At 40.6% G+C, this 15421-nt stretch overlaps 1 protein-coding gene across 1 annotated transcript in view; it reads left to right on the top strand.

Annotated features, from left to right (window-relative positions):
• The first annotated feature begins 2712 nt into the window (after positions 1-2712).
• UHMK1 (U2AF homology motif kinase 1) overlaps positions 2713-15421 on the top strand; it is a 30708-nt gene continuing 17999 nt past the window's right edge. The window contains exons 1-4 of the mRNA XM_007976357.3: positions 2713-3176; positions 4819-5111; positions 5767-5958; positions 8593-8687. Coding sequence (XP_007974548.1) covers positions 2909-3176; positions 4819-5111; positions 5767-5958; positions 8593-8687 — 848 coding nt within the window. The 5' untranslated portion in view covers positions 2713-2908. The remainder of the gene's footprint in view (positions 3177-4818; positions 5112-5766; positions 5959-8592; positions 8688-15421) is intronic.

Genomic DNA, 15421 nt, shown 5'->3' with positions numbered 1-15421 from the left:
TGGGAAGTAAGTTTTATTTATACGGGGTTAAATAAAACCCATCCTGTGACCAGGTGCCGTGGCTCATGCCTGTAATCCTAACACTTTGGGAGGCCAAGGTGGGAGGATTACCTGAGGTTAGGAGTTTGAGACCAGCCTGACCAACATGGGAAAACCCATTCTTTACTAAAAATACAAAATTTAACCAGGCATGGTGGCCCATGCCTGTAATCCCAGCTACTCGGGAGGCTGAGGTGGGAGAATTGCTTGAACCCAGCAGGCAGAGGTTGCAGTGAGCTGAGATCGTGCCACCGCACTTCAGCCCGGGCAATAGAGTGAGACTTTGTCTCAAATAAACAAACAAACAAACAAACCCATCTTGTTACTGGAAAGTGGTCTCAATCCAGACCCCAAGAGAGGGTTCTTGGACTTCACGCAATAAAGAATTAAGAATGAGTCCATAAAGCAAGTTTATTAGGAAGTAATGGGATAAAACAGTGGCTACTCCATAGGCAGAGCAACAGCTTAGGCTGCTCAACTTATAATTATTCACAGTTATAGTTATTTCTGGATTATATGCTAAAAAAGAGGTGGATTATTCATGAGTTTTCCAGGAAAGGAGCGGGCAATTCCTGGAACTGAGGGTTCCTCCTCTTTTTAGAACACGTAGGGTAACTTCCGGACAATGCCATAGCATTTGTAAACTGTAATGGTGCTGGTAAGAGTTTCCTTTAGCATGTTAATGCATTATAATTAGCATCTAATGAGTAGTAAGGACGACTAGAGGTCACTTTCACCACTATCTTGGTTTTGGTGGGTTTTGGCCGGCTTCTTTCCTGCAATCTGTTTTATCAGCAAGGTCTTTGTTACCTGTATCTTGTGCTGACCTCCTGAGACTTAGAATACCTAACCTCCTGGGAATGCAGCCCAGTAGCTCTCAGCCTCATTTTACCCCGCTCCTATTCAAGGTGGAGTTGCTCTGGTTTGAACACTTCTGACAATCTGATGAGATTTTATGGTTTGTAGGCTGTGACTCCTCACATCCCTTAGATAAGAATTTGGGGCCGGGTGTGGTGGCTCACTCCTGTAATCCCAGCACTTTGGGAGGGTGAGGCAGGTGGATAACGAGGGCAGGAGTTCAAGACTAGCTTCACCAACAAAGAGAAAGTTCGTCTCTACTAAAAATGCAAAAGTAGCCGGCGTGGTGGTGCATTCCTGTAATCCCAGCTACTTCGGAGGCTGAGGCAGGAGAATCGCTGGAATCCGGGAGGGGGAGCTTGCGGTGAGCTGAGGTGCCGAGATCAAGCCATTGTACTCCAGGCTGGGCAACAAGAGCGAAACTCCGTCTAAAAAAAAACTTGAGCAAGAGAGAAGACAGGTCAAAGTTTAGTCCTCAACCTCTCCTGAAACTTTCCACTTAGCACTATATGAACCATCTCGAACCTGGCTGGGAACTTACACAAAACCTGAGGAAAAGAAGATAGGGCCTATTGCCTGATACTAAGTTTTTCCCACACAATCAGAATAGAGTTCGAAAGAGAAAAGTTTGAATGACTGAAAAGTAAAGGCAGCTACATTTCTTACACATCCTAGTTTGTGGACTGAGATGCCTATTTGCTATATTTGTTACTCAATAAACGTTTGCTGAATGAATAAAATAATTGAATAAATAAATGAAAAATAAAAATTTGAAACAGATCCATGTTTGCCCAGGGTGAATGTTTTTTGATGAGGGAGCCATAGGCAAGGTGGACTATATTGATAAAAAGAGTTAAACTCTGAAAAATGTTTGAAGAGATTTATTCTGAGTCAAATATGAGTGACCATGGCCTGTGACACAGTCCTCAGGAGATCCTGAGATCATGCACCCAAGGTGGTTGGGGTGCAGCTTGGTTTTATACACTTTGGGAGACATGAGATTTCAATCAAATACATTTAAGAAATACATTGATTTGGCCCAGAAAGGTGGGACAACTCGAAGCGGGGATTGGTGGGGGGAGAAATGGGTGCTTCCAGGTTATAGGCAGATTTAAAATTTTTCTACTTGGCAATTGGTTGAAAGAGTTATCAATAGAAAGGAATGTCTGGGTTGTCTTAAGAACTTGTGGAGACCAAAGTTTTATCATGCAGATGAAGCCTCCAGGTAGCAGGCTTCCGAGAAAATAGATTGTAAATGTTTCTTACCAGACTGAAGATCTGTGTTGACATTAACCAGAGAGGTATAATGAGGCTACTCGGACAGGGCCCTACTTCCCTTCATGGCCTGAACCAGTCTTTCAGAATTTTAGAGTGCCCTGACCTAGGAGAAAGTCCACTCCGATGGTTGGCGGGGGAGCTTAGAATTTTATTTTTGGTTTACATCTAAAAGAAGCACAAAGGTCTAGGCATCCAGAATCGTGGTTACTGGTGACCATGGACCTGCAGGTGATGGTAAATTCTCTTTTTGTTCCTGGTGTGTTTTCCTTGGGATCCTTTCTATGAGAAATGTAGGTAGGGTTTTATTTTTCTGGGTTCCTAGTGGTGAGGTGAGGTGCCTCAACAAGAAAAAGGACCAGTTTTAGCTTCAGGTCTATGTGAAAGCGGTTAACACTGGGCTTGGAATGGTAGCTACTCAATGATTAAGGTTACTTCTTATTCTCGGTTCTTCTTTCCAAACCTAACTCGTCTAATCACTTCTAGGCCCCGCCCCTTCTGAGCCCCCCTCCTTCGGCCTGTATGATAGACTCTTCCTCCATTTCCGGCTTCTGGGACTCGGGTGCACCACGGCTTCCGGTGTCATGGCTGTTTGAAGTCTCGGGAGTCGGTGAGGCGGCTGCAGGTCTCTCCCTGCGGAGCCGCTGGTCCGGCTGGCGGGGATGTGACCGCGGGCCCGGCCGGCCTGTCTCAGGCGTCGCGTCAGCTCCCGAGTCCGTGCCCTTAGCCCACACCGATGGCGGGATCCGGCTGCGCCTGGGGCGCGGAGCCGCCGCGTTTTCTGGAGGCCTTCGGACGGCTGTGGCAGGTACAGAGCCGTCTGGGTAGCGGCTCCTCCGCCTCGGTGTATCGGGTTCGCTGCTGCGGCAACCCTGGCTCGCCCCCCGGCGCCCTCAAGCAGTTCTTGCCGCCAGGAACCACCGGGGCTGCGGCCTCGGCCGCCGAGTATGGTTTCCGCAAAGAGAGGGCGGCGCTGGAACAGTTGCAGGGTCACAGGAACATCGGTAATTGCCGCTGGCTCCTTTCTTTTCTTGCCCGGGTCACAGTCCGAGCACACACTCCTCCTCTCGCTATCTGGCGTTCTATCTTCCTCCCCTTCTGCGGGAGAAGCGGGTCTAGCCTTCTTTATCACCCGATCCAGGCTCCTTTCCCCTTTCTCTTTATTACTGTCTGCGGTATAGTGGAATTGGTGGTCTGCTTTGCCAGGTGTCACACAGATGCTCAGTAAATTCTGTCCTGCTTCGAGTCCCATGGGAGAGTGCCGCATTCATTAGCATACAGAAATATCTTTTCTAGTGAGAGGAGGCATGTCTTTGCTAGATTGTCGTGTCTTGTGTGGAAATTTTTGGATCTTTGCATACCAGTAGAAAATGGGAACTATGTCTGGGCCTTGTGACATCAATGCTGGTAACTCATATAGCTCACCTGTTATATATTTAGTACGGATTTGGAAGAAATGATTCACTATTCCATGGGAGCCCTTATAGAAGTGTGAAATTTAGGAACACTGTGCCTTTGCTCTCGTGAGACTGTTTCATGAATCAGATACTTAGAATATAAGCTATGTAATGATCATTGATGATTGATCTGTGGAAAGGTTTCATTTCCATTACACGTCAGAAGCTTATCATTAGTTATGGCTTTGGTTATTAAAGAAAAGTGAGTTTTTTTATAATACCATTTTGGAGAAGAATTAACACTAGTGCTACATTTTTTTAGTTTACTAAATGGTCTGTTACTATAACTTTGGTACTGAAAAGGGAAAATTTTTGCAAGCCTAAGAACTTGCTGAATCTCTGCAAGATTAGTTGAAATTTCATCCGGAAAGTCTCAATCTCTTCGTTAGTATTTAGATTATAGATAGCTGTTTGTTTTTCTGTTTTAATTTTTTTTGAGACAAGTTCGCTCTGTCACCCAGGCTGGAGTACAATGGCGAGATCACAGTTCACTTCAGCCTCCAATTCCTCCTAAAGCCATCCTCCTGCCTTAGCCTCCCAAGTAGCTGGGACTACAGGCACGTAGCACCACGCCTAATTTTTTGTAGAGAGGAAGTTCCCCTTTGTTACCCAGGCTGGTCTCCAAACTCCTGGGCTCAAGCAGTCCTCCTGCCTCAGTCTCCCAGAATGCTGGGATCATGGGCATGAGCCACTGTGACAGACCTAGACTGGTATTTTGGATGAAGAAGCAATCTTTAGTTTGGTTTTTGCACATTGTGACATTCCTTTTAAAAGAGTTGCTTAATATTTGGATTTTTACTTTTTAAAATTTTTTTAAAAGGACCTCATGATGCAGCAGTAAGTTTTATTTATTTATATTTTGGATTTTTACTTTTAATCATTTTTTGTTGGCACTCCAAGTTCATGTGCATCACCACTGAGTACTCGGTAAACACAAATTGAGTAATTGTACTGTATGTAGTATCTGTGAATGGTAATCAGCTATTGTAGGTTGTCTCATCTTATTTTTATTAAAATAACCCAATTGCCAAAAGATCTTATTCATGGGAAAAATAAATTACAGTGGAAGCTTGCTCAGCAAAGTTATCCTTATCTAGACTATCGCAAGTTTGTACTGCAGTTACCTACTTTAATAGTGACTTACTTACTCTGAGTCTCATTTTTAAAGTATGATAATTTCTTTTTCTAGTGACTTTGTATGGAGTGTTTACAATCCACTTTTCTCCAAATGTGCCATCACGCTGTCTGTTGCTTGAACTCCTGGATGTCAGTGTTTCGGAATTGCTCTTATATTCCAGTCACCAGGGTTGTTCCATGTGGATGATACAGCATTGTGCCCGAGATGTTTTGGAGGCCCTTGCTTTTCTTCATCATGAGGGCTATGTCCATGCAGACCTCAAGCCACGTAACATATTGTGGAGTGCAGAGAATGAATGTTTTAAACTCATTGACTTTGGGCTTAGCTTCAAAGAAGGCAATCAGGTAAGAAATAACCTTTTCTTTTCTCTCGCAGTTTAAAATGTAGTGGTCGAAGCCAAATATTTTTAAATGACAAGGGTAGTTTAGTAGGGACTTACAGGTCATTTTAATCTAAAATACTGAAATGCCAGGGGATGCAGCAAATCAAAAGAATTTCAGTGCCACCGTGTAAAAAAAAGACATAATGTTTGGGTCAGGTAGGAGGAGCCAGTGAAACACGAGAGCTCTGGAATATTATAGATACTTAACCTACATAGAATGGTTTTCTAAATTTTATGCGTGTTTGGCTAATTGCTGAGTTACTATTCCTGGTCCCTTCAGTGTTGGGGCTGTAGCTCGTGGCAGAATGCATGGGACAGTTCTGCCAAATCCTCCTTTCTCCATGGTTTATTGTTTCTTTGCAAAGTGTCCTTATTATCAGCAGTGCCTAATAGGTAAGAGACAATCCAAAGAAGACTTCTTTATGGAAATGTACAGCTTGCCTCTGAGAATTGCCCAGTTAATGAACCAAGGAATTATGGTAACCAAGGACTAACAATTTTTAACATTTAGCTTGGCAGTGGGTTTACTGCACTGTTAGGGAAGTAAATTCACCGTAGAGATGGATAGAAAGGGAGCAGCTTTTTTATTGGTTGTAATATTTACTCATTTTTTTTAGGATGTAAAGTATATTCAGACAGACGGGTATCGGGCTCCAGAAGCAGAACTGCAAAATTGCTTGGCCCAGGCTGGCCTGCAGAGTGATACAGAGTGTACCTCAGCTGTTGATCTGTGGAGCCTAGGAATCATTTTACTGGAAATGTTCTCAGGAATGAAACTGAAACATACAGTCAGATCTCAGGAATGGAAGGTAGACTTCGCCAGTGCTTTGCTTTGGGGTCCTTACTTTCAATTTAAGAGTATATAATGTATGATGATTCTTTTTTTTTTCTTTTGAGATGGAGTTTCACTCTTTCGCCCAGGCTGGAGTGCGGTGGCGCAATCTCAGCTCACTGCAACCTCTGCCTTCCGGTTTCAAGCAATTCTCCTGCCTCAGCTTCCTGAGTAGCTGGGATTACAGATGCCGGCCACCTCGCCCAGCTGATTTTTGTATTTTTAGTAGACACAGGGTTTCACCATGTTGGCCAGGCTGGTCTCGAACTCCTGACCTCATCATGCGCCCGCCTGAGCCTCCCCAAGTGCTGGGATTACAGGCATGAGCCACCGCGCCTGGCCAATTTATGATGATTCTTTTAGAGAACTCTTGATTGCTGTCTGTTGTCGGTACTCCTTTTTTTCTATTTATGATACTTGTATGCCACTACCAACTCCTATAGCTATCAATGTGCTAGTGAGTACTGCATTCTTATTGTTCCTAGCCTGTGGCTTGGCATATAGTAGTGCTCGATAAAATGTTTGAATGAATGCATTTTCTTGAAGAAGCAAAAGTGGTTTCTTTTGTTTACTAACAGTAATATTAAGTTCTAAAGTGTTACTAACACAACCAAACTTATAAGTTAAATGATAATGTTTATAGATTATCTTAACTCCTTTGCAGTTAAAAAAATTATTTTTACTGGGCATGGTGGCTCACACCTGTAATCCCAGCACTTTTGGAGGTGGGAGGCTTATTTGAGACCAGCCCAGGCAAAGTAGTGAGACCCTGGTCTGTAGTTTAAAAAAAAAAAAGTATAAAAGATATTTTAATACCTGTTTAATATCAAGACCAATAATCATTCCAAAGCCTTGTATTTATTAAACCTCAAAAAATTAACTGGGTGTGGTGGCACACACCTGTAGTCCCAGCTACTCAGGAGACCAAGGCAGGAAGATCACTTAAATAGTAGCCTAAAGGATACTGATATTATCACAACATTAAAGCCCCACAATACCTTTGAAAACGTACTGTAGTTAATTCCTAATTTATAAACGCACAAAAAGTTCATTCAAATATTAGAGGTTTGGAACTTAGATATTAAACAACAAGTTTTTGATACTAAGCAACAAGTGTTTTTTTGAGCATCTAATACATACTGTATAGCTATTATAACATATAGTTTTGTTTCTTTTAAACACTTAGACACTGATTTCTGTTGTAGCATTTCCTGGAAGGGATATTTTAATAGCCCAATATATATACCTGATGCTTATATGGGTAAAAATTGCTTTCTTGGGAATAAAATCAGTATCATTCTTTATTATTGGTACCCCAAACAATCAAGAGTCTAAGTATTCTTTCTTACTGCTAATCCAGACATAGATCAGTTATTTGAATGAGCTTTGACTGTCTTTGAGCCTTTTGTACTATATCTGCTTGGCTTAGAGCTTATCAGAACTAGATCACATTCAAATTTGTGTGAAATTTAGAGGGGTGATGTGCAGTAACGGGATCTCCAATATATGCCTCTAGATAAAACATTATTTTTCTGTTTTATCGCTTTCTATGGAGGCAGAATTGCCAACTGATTATGAGCATGGGCTCTAAAGTCAAACTACTAGGGTTTGTATCTTGCCTCCACAAAGGTCTTACTAAGTTATTTATTTAGGTTCACTAAGCCATGGTTTGCTTTCTTTAAAATGAGGATAATAATGACATTTATCTCATAAGACTATTGAGGTTAATAAAGAAATGATACTTTTAGCAAGCAGCTCGTGGTAAGTATTTAATAAATTTTACTGATAATGATAGTACTGATAGTGATAGTATCAGTTCTTTTAACTCGTATACACAGTTCTAAATTCTGAGTTAGCATAGTATTCAAGGAGAAAATATATTCCTTAAAGATTTAGAGAATGAGTAATATGACAAATAAGATGTTTTAATACTGCATCATATTCTCTTTGATAGTTTATTTCTGTCTGAAAACCAATTGAAGACTCATCACGGAGATACTCTGAGTCACCTATTACACGTTCATTTTTGCATTAAACTACATTCTTATGTGGTTGCTTTGGTATTTATTTTTTATTCTTTCATCTAGTAGATGTTCACAGAGTGCTAGGTGCTGAAAATGAAGAAAAAATGTTCTTCTCTAGAAGTGTATAATTATGTTTATTATTTCTTCTGTTAAGATTGTAGGATCTTGCTGGGCACGATGGTTCACACTTATAGTCCCAGCATTTTGGGAGGCCACGGTGGGCAGATCACTTGAGCCCAAGAGTTTGAGGCCAGCCTGGGCAACATGGTGAAACCCCATATCTACAAAAAATACAAACAATTAGCTGGATGTGATGGCACACATGTGTATTTCCAGCTACGCAGGAGGCTGAGGCAGGAGGATCACTTAAATCTGGGAGGCAGAGGTTGCAGTGAGCTGAGATTGCGTCACTGCACTCCAGCCTGGGTGGCAGAGCAAGACCCTGTCTCCAAAAAAAGAAAAAAAAGATTGTAGGCTCTCAGAAGATAGTGTTTTCTGTTGCATTTTATTCTCAAATAGTGCTATATGCCTAGTACTCAATATACAGACTGAATAACCAAAAGGAAGACTTTTCTCCCTTTTTTAAGGCAAACAGTTCTGCTATTATTGATCACATATTTGCCAGTAAAGCAGTGGTGAATGCCGCGATTCCAGCCTATCACCTAAGAGACCTTATCAAAAGGTATGTTACACATGCTGTAAACTTGCTTTGCATACATGTACTATGTGAAATGGTACGTCTTTTTTTTTTTTTTCCTGAACAGATTTATATTATTTCTAGTTTGCTTGATCCACGTAGGGGTTTTGTTCCCCTAGAAATAAGTCTATGCAGGCTAGCTTCCTATAAGGAACATAAGTAATCAAATAGTTTCACCAAATTTATTTTCAAAGGAATGTTCTTTTGCTCATAGTATCGGATATTAAGCTTTTCCTGGCAGCTGGCTTTTCACTGGAAGATAGATACTGAGCCACTATACCTTTAGCCTCTCATAGCCCTGGCAGTTCTATATACTCAATGGTAAGCAGATTTTTAAAGAGAATCTTTATTAACTAAAGATTGAGTTTGCTTTTGGACTACTCCCCTCCCCCTAAAAAAAGACCCAAAAACCATTTTGAATAAGATAGTTTTAAATTATACTTTAAATAATTACTCTTGACAATGGTCTGGGGACAGATGCAGTTTTTCTGATGTCTGAATAGATCCAAATACAATAGATATTTTGAAAATACAAATGTGTACAGTCGTGTCATTTAACAATAGGTATCTGTCGTGAGAAATATGTCATTAGGTGATTTTTCCATGCTGACATCATAGAGTACCTACATAAACGTAAATGATTCAGATTTCTGCCCACACCTGGGCTATATGGCAGAGTCTATTGCTCTTAGGCTAAAACCTATATAGCATGTTACTGTACCAAATACTATGGATAGTTGTAATACAATGGTAAGTATTGTGTCTAAACATAGAAAAGGTACACTAAAAATATAGTATAAAAGATTAAAAATGGTATACCTTATAGGGCACTTAACCATGAATGGAGCTTGCAGGACTACAGTTCCTCTGGGTGATTCAGTGAGTGGTGAGTGAATGTGAAAGCCTAGGACATTACTGTACACTATAATACTAAGGGTAAAACTGTGTACTTAGCCTACACTAAATTTATTTTAAAATTTCTTTTTTCTTTTTTATTTTTTTTTTCTGAGAGTCTCACTCCGTCACCCAAACTGGAGTGCAGTGGCACAATCTTGGCTCCCTGCAACCTCTGCCTCCCAGATTGAAGCAATTCTTGTGCCTCAGCCTTCCGAATAGCTGGAAGTACGGGTGCACGCCACCATGCCCAGCTAATTTTTGTATTTTTAGTAGAGACAGGGTTTCACCATGTTGGCTAGGTTGGTCTCGAACTCCTGACCTCAAGTGATCTGCCTGCCTCAGCCTCCCAAAGTGCTGAGATTACAGGTGTGTGCCACTGCTTCTGACCAAAATTTGTTTTCTTCTATAATAAGTCAACTTAACAGCTTAACTGTAACTTTTTTACTTTATAAACTTTAATTTTTCTTTATCTTATTTACTTTTAAATTTTTTTTGCTAAAAACTGAGACATAAGCACACCTTAGCTTAGACCTACACAGGGTCAGGATCATCAATATCATTGTCTTCCACTTCCACATATTGTCTTACTGGAAGGTCTGCAGGGGCAGTAACATGCATAGAGCTGCCATCTCCTATGTTAACAATGCCTTGTTTTGGAATACCTCACAAAGGACCTGCCTGAGACTATTTTACAGTTAACTTTTGGGGGAGGGGGTACACTTTAAAATAGGAATAAAAAAATAGTTACAAATACATAAGCCAGTAACACCTTTGTATTGTCATTATCAAGTACAGTAGTTTTGTTTACATCTGTGTCCTACCGCAACACGTTACTCACCTGCATTACCACAAGCATGTGAGTGATATGTTGCGATAGGGCATTATGATAGCTATGATGTCACTAGGGGATAGAAATTTTTCAGCCCAGTATAATTTTGTGAGATCACTGTCGTATATGTGGTCCATTGTTGACCAAAATGTCATTAGGCAGTGTATGACTGTATTATTAAATAGGAGGCTTTTCAGATTTCTAGACTATGGACTGGAAATGAATAAAATAATTAGTATGTCAGAAAAGTATGGATCCCTTGTTTGAGTTAGAGTATTATAGTTTCCTTTGAATATTGGTCCTATAAACCTTTAATTATTGGCCTATAAACCTTAATAATTGGCCCTATAAACCTTTAAATTAGTTTTATTAACTCTTTACTTTGAAATAGTTACAGACTCACAGGACTTTGCAAAAATGTTACAGAGAGGTCCTTACCATTTACCCAGTTTCCCACCATGGTAATTATTTACATAACTGTAGTATACACAGTATCAAAACCAGTAAGTTGAAATAGGTATAATCCACAGGATTTATTCCAATTTCACCAATTTTACGCATACTTATTTGTGTGTGTATTTTTCAAATTAGTTTTAAATAGCTGTTAGTATCTGATTGATATGAGATATTATAAATTGCATTTTACATTGAAGAGAAGGGAGTGAAAAATTATAAAATGGATTCTAGCATGGAAGTTAAATCATCTAAATTATAGTATTGACTTTTTAATTTTTATTATTTTTAAAATAATAGCTCCCCCCCATTTTACATAGAATACTAAATTTGGAAACTATAGAAAGTCATGATGAGGAAAAGAAAAATTATAAACCCACATTCTAGTGTTAGTACTTTGGTATCTTTCCTTCCACTATTTTTCTGCATACCGCATTATATATGCATACAAGTCGCTTGAAACTTTTTTGTTGTTGAATAAAGCACAGATACTAAAAGCACTAATTAAGCAAATGTGTGGCTTAATTAATCTGTTGGAACATTGTACCCATCTTGTAACTACCATTCACATCAAGAAAGAAAACTTTGCCCACCACCCTGAAAGTCCTGTATGTGTCTCATCCCAATCTCATACATTTTTGTTTCCTTTGGTGTCTTATATATTACTGCATGTGTTTCTGTTGAAAGTTTCATGACTCAGTAAAAGTCACTTGGTCTTTCAGCCTGGCCAAGATGGTGAAACCCCGTCTCTACTAAAAATACAAAAAATTTAGCTGGACGTGGTGGCGGGCGCCTGTAATCCCAGCTCCTCAGGCTGAGGCAGAGAATTGCTTGAACCCGGGAGGCGGAGGTTGCAGTGACCCGAGATCATGCCACTGCAGTCCAGCGTGGGCAACAGAGCAAGACTCTGTCTCAAGAAAAAAAAAAAAATCACTTGGTATTCTTGTCTAGATGCCTAGAGGATTTTAACTTTTTCTTCAATGTGTAGTGATTTTAGCAAAATATATTTTGACTTTGATTGTTCTGGGTCAGAAATACGGTATGCCTTTCACTGTGTAGTTTCAGATCTTTGTTTGTTTTAGAAAAGTGTTCTTAAAGTACAGTTTTTAATATTTTTTTCTGTTCTTTTTGGTTTTCACTTTCATGTCCTCCTAGTCTACATATGTTTGATTTTCTTTGCCTTATATTCAATATTGCCATTTTTTCTTTTCTTTTTCTTTGAGACGGAGTTTTCGCTCTGTTGCCCAGGCTGAAGTGCAGTGGCACGATCTCGGCTCACTGCAGCCTCTGTCCCCTGAGTTCAAGCAATTCTCCCACATCAGCCTCCCAAGTAGCTGGGATTACAGGCTACTGCCGCCGTGCCTGGCCAATTTTTGTATTTTTAGTAGAGACAGGGTTTCACCATGTTGGCCAGGCTGATCTCGAACTCCTGACCTCAAGTGATCTGCCCGCCTTGGCCTACCAATGTGCTGGGATTACAGGTGTGATCCACAGCGTCCAGCTATCATTTTTGCTTGATTCTGTATTTTCTCTTTTTCCTTTCTTAAGAGACGAGGTCCCACCATGTGCCAGGCTGGTCTTGAACTCAAGTGACCTTCCTGCCTCAGCTTCCCAAATGCTGGGTTTACAGGCATAAGCCACCACCCCCAACCCATTATTTCTTTTGTTTTTCTTTCTTTTTTTTTTTTTGGTGTGTGTATGTGTGTGTGTGAGACCGAATCTCACTCTGTTGCCCAGGCTGGAGTGCAGAGTGCAGTGGCGCGATCTCGGCGCACTGCAAGCTCCGCTTCCCGGGTTCACGCCATTCTCCTGCCTCAGCCACCTGAGTAGCTGGGACTACAGGCGCCTGCCACCACGCCAGGCTAATTTTTTATATTTTTAGTAGAGATGGGGTTTCACCGTGTTAGCCAGGATGGTCTTGATCTCCTGACCTCGTGATCTGCCCACCTCAGCCTCCCCAAGTGTTGTGATTGCAGGCATGAACCACCGTGCCTGGCCTCTTTGATTTTTAAAAATATCCTCCTTCTTGCCTACTATTTCTCTTTAAGACATTATTTGTTGTGTTTATTCATCCTTGTATCTCTTGTAGTGTAATTTTATTTTATGAAATGATTTTCTTTTAATTTCTAATTCTTTCCTGAGTTCTATTACCTTATTTTTGTGATTTTCTATTTTTTTTTCTCTTGCTCTTTCACATCTTATATCATTTAAAAAAAATGTCTTTAGTTCATTTGAGTTTTTTGCAGGGGGAGGAGAAGACAAAGTCTCACTCTGTCGCCCAGGCTGGTGTGCAGTGGTGCAGTGCTCACTGCAACCTCCGCCTCTCAGCTTTTAGCATTCCTCCTTCCTCACCCTCTCAAGTAGCTGGGATTATAGGTGGACCCCACCAGGCCCAACTAATTTTCATGTTTTATGGGCATGAGCCACCATGCCTGGCCATTTAACTCATTTTGAAATGGTAGGTTATAAAGGCCAGGTGTGGCCATTTAGTTCATTTTGAAATGGTAGGCTCACGCCCATAATCCCAGCACTTTGGGAGGTTGAGGTGAGCAGACCACTTGAGATCAGGAGTTCCAGACTAGTGTGACCAACATGGTGAAACCCCATCTCTACTAAAAACACAAAATTTAGCTGGGCCTAGCAGCATCTGCCTGTAATCCCAGCTACTCTGGAGGCTGAGGCAGGAGGAGCATTGCTTGAACACCTCAGGCGGAGGTTGCAGTGAGCCAAGATTGCACCAGTGCACTTCAGCCTGGGTGGCAGAGCAAGACTCTGCCTCAGAAAAAAAAAAAAAAAGGGGGGTAGATTTTAATGTTCATCTGTGTTATGGTCGTGTCTTTCTGGCATACATTATCTGAGATTTATCATTTTGCAGGTTGTTTTTTTTTTTTTTTGTACAATAGATATTTTTCTTTCTTTCTTTCTTTCTTTTTTTTTGAGGCAGAGTCTCGCTCTGTGACCCAGGCTAGAGTGCCATGGTGTGATGACAGCTCACTGCATCTTTAAGCAGTCCTCCCACCTTAGCCTCCCAAGGAGCTGGCACCACAGGCATGCACCATCGTGCCTGGTTTATTTTTTTGTAGACAAAGTCGTACTATGATGCCCAGGCTGGTTTCGAACTCCTGGGCTCAAGTAATCCTCCCACCTTTGCCTTCCAAAGTGCTGGGATTACAGGCATGAGCCACCATGCATAGTCAGTTATAATCCTTTTTATGTTGCTCATTTTTATGTGAAAATTATTTTCCTAAACTTATATAAGAAAATATACTTGGGTTAACTTTTCTTATTATACAGGGCTCCCTCTTCTGTTGTTTTGTGTAATATTCCCAAAAAGTGGCTTTTTTCAGAGATCTCCTGGCTCTTCTCTTCTGCTTTTTTCTGGTGCCTCTCTATCTCTCCCTCATCGTGCTCAGTTTGGATTCTGTTCCCAGTATTTCTTCTCACTGTGGGACTTTGCACTGAAAAAATGCTTTGGCTGGTTAGTTTTAAGAGGTCTTAGTGTCTAGATTACTCCAACCTCATGATATTACAAAGAATTCCTTGTATTCACTTAGTATTAGAATGTATAACCTCTTATAGTTTCAGCTGCTTTTCTCTAGCATCTTGCCATGCAGTCCAGTGAGTACCTTTTGGCTGTTCAGGATGATTTTTTTCTCTGGTTCATCAGATCAATTGTAGCTTTCCTCTGCCTTCTTACACATAGATGCCAATATAGTGCAAATCTTACTGCTATTGATAGTTTGGCACTATAGGGTTTTTTGTTTGTTTGTTTGTTTGTTTTTTGTGATGGAGTCACACTCTGTTGCCCAGGCTGGAGTGCAGTGGCACGATCTCGGCTTACTGCAACCTCCACCTCCCAGGTTCAAGTGATTCTCCTGCCTCAGCCTCCCAAATAGTTGGGACTACAGATGCATGGCACCACGCCTGGCTAATTTTTTGTATTTTTTAATGGAGACGGGGTTTCACCACGTTGGCCAGGCTATTCTCAAACTCCTGACCTGAAGTGATCCACCCACCTCTGCCTCCCAAATTGCTGGGATTACAGGCATGAGCCACCACGCCCGGCCTAGTTTTTGTTTTTTAAGTGGCTTATTTTTACTTTACAAATGCTTACTTACAATAAGGAAATAATGGTCTTTTTATGCCGCAAACACTTCAATAGCTATATAGAGATACATTAATTTTATTAGACTATAACAGCATCTCAGTCTTTTTTGTTTTTAATGACCTAAAATTTTATGTATTTATCATGTGCAATGTGATAAAGTATATATACATTATGTATATATACATTTGAAGTATATATACATTATGGAATTATTAAATCTAGTTAATGAAAAAATTCATTAGTTTACATAGTTATCATTTTTTGTGATGAGAGTGCTTAACATTCACTCCCTGTGTTTTTCAAGAATCCAATATGTCATCATTAACTAGAATCACCATATTGTGCAGTAGGTCTCTTGAACTTATTCTTTCTATCTAACTGTAATTAGGCATCTTTTGGGTTTGGCCAATGTCTCCCCAAACTCGTCTGTCT

The sequence above is a fragment of the Chlorocebus sabaeus genome, chromosome 20, assembly GCF_047675955.1.
Source record: "Chlorocebus sabaeus isolate Y175 chromosome 20, mChlSab1.0.hap1, whole genome shotgun sequence".
NCBI classification, from domain to species: Eukaryota; Metazoa; Chordata; class Mammalia; order Primates; family Cercopithecidae; genus Chlorocebus; species Chlorocebus sabaeus.
The sequence above is the reverse complement of the archived record's forward strand: the minus strand, read 5'-3'. Positions and strand labels throughout refer to the sequence as shown.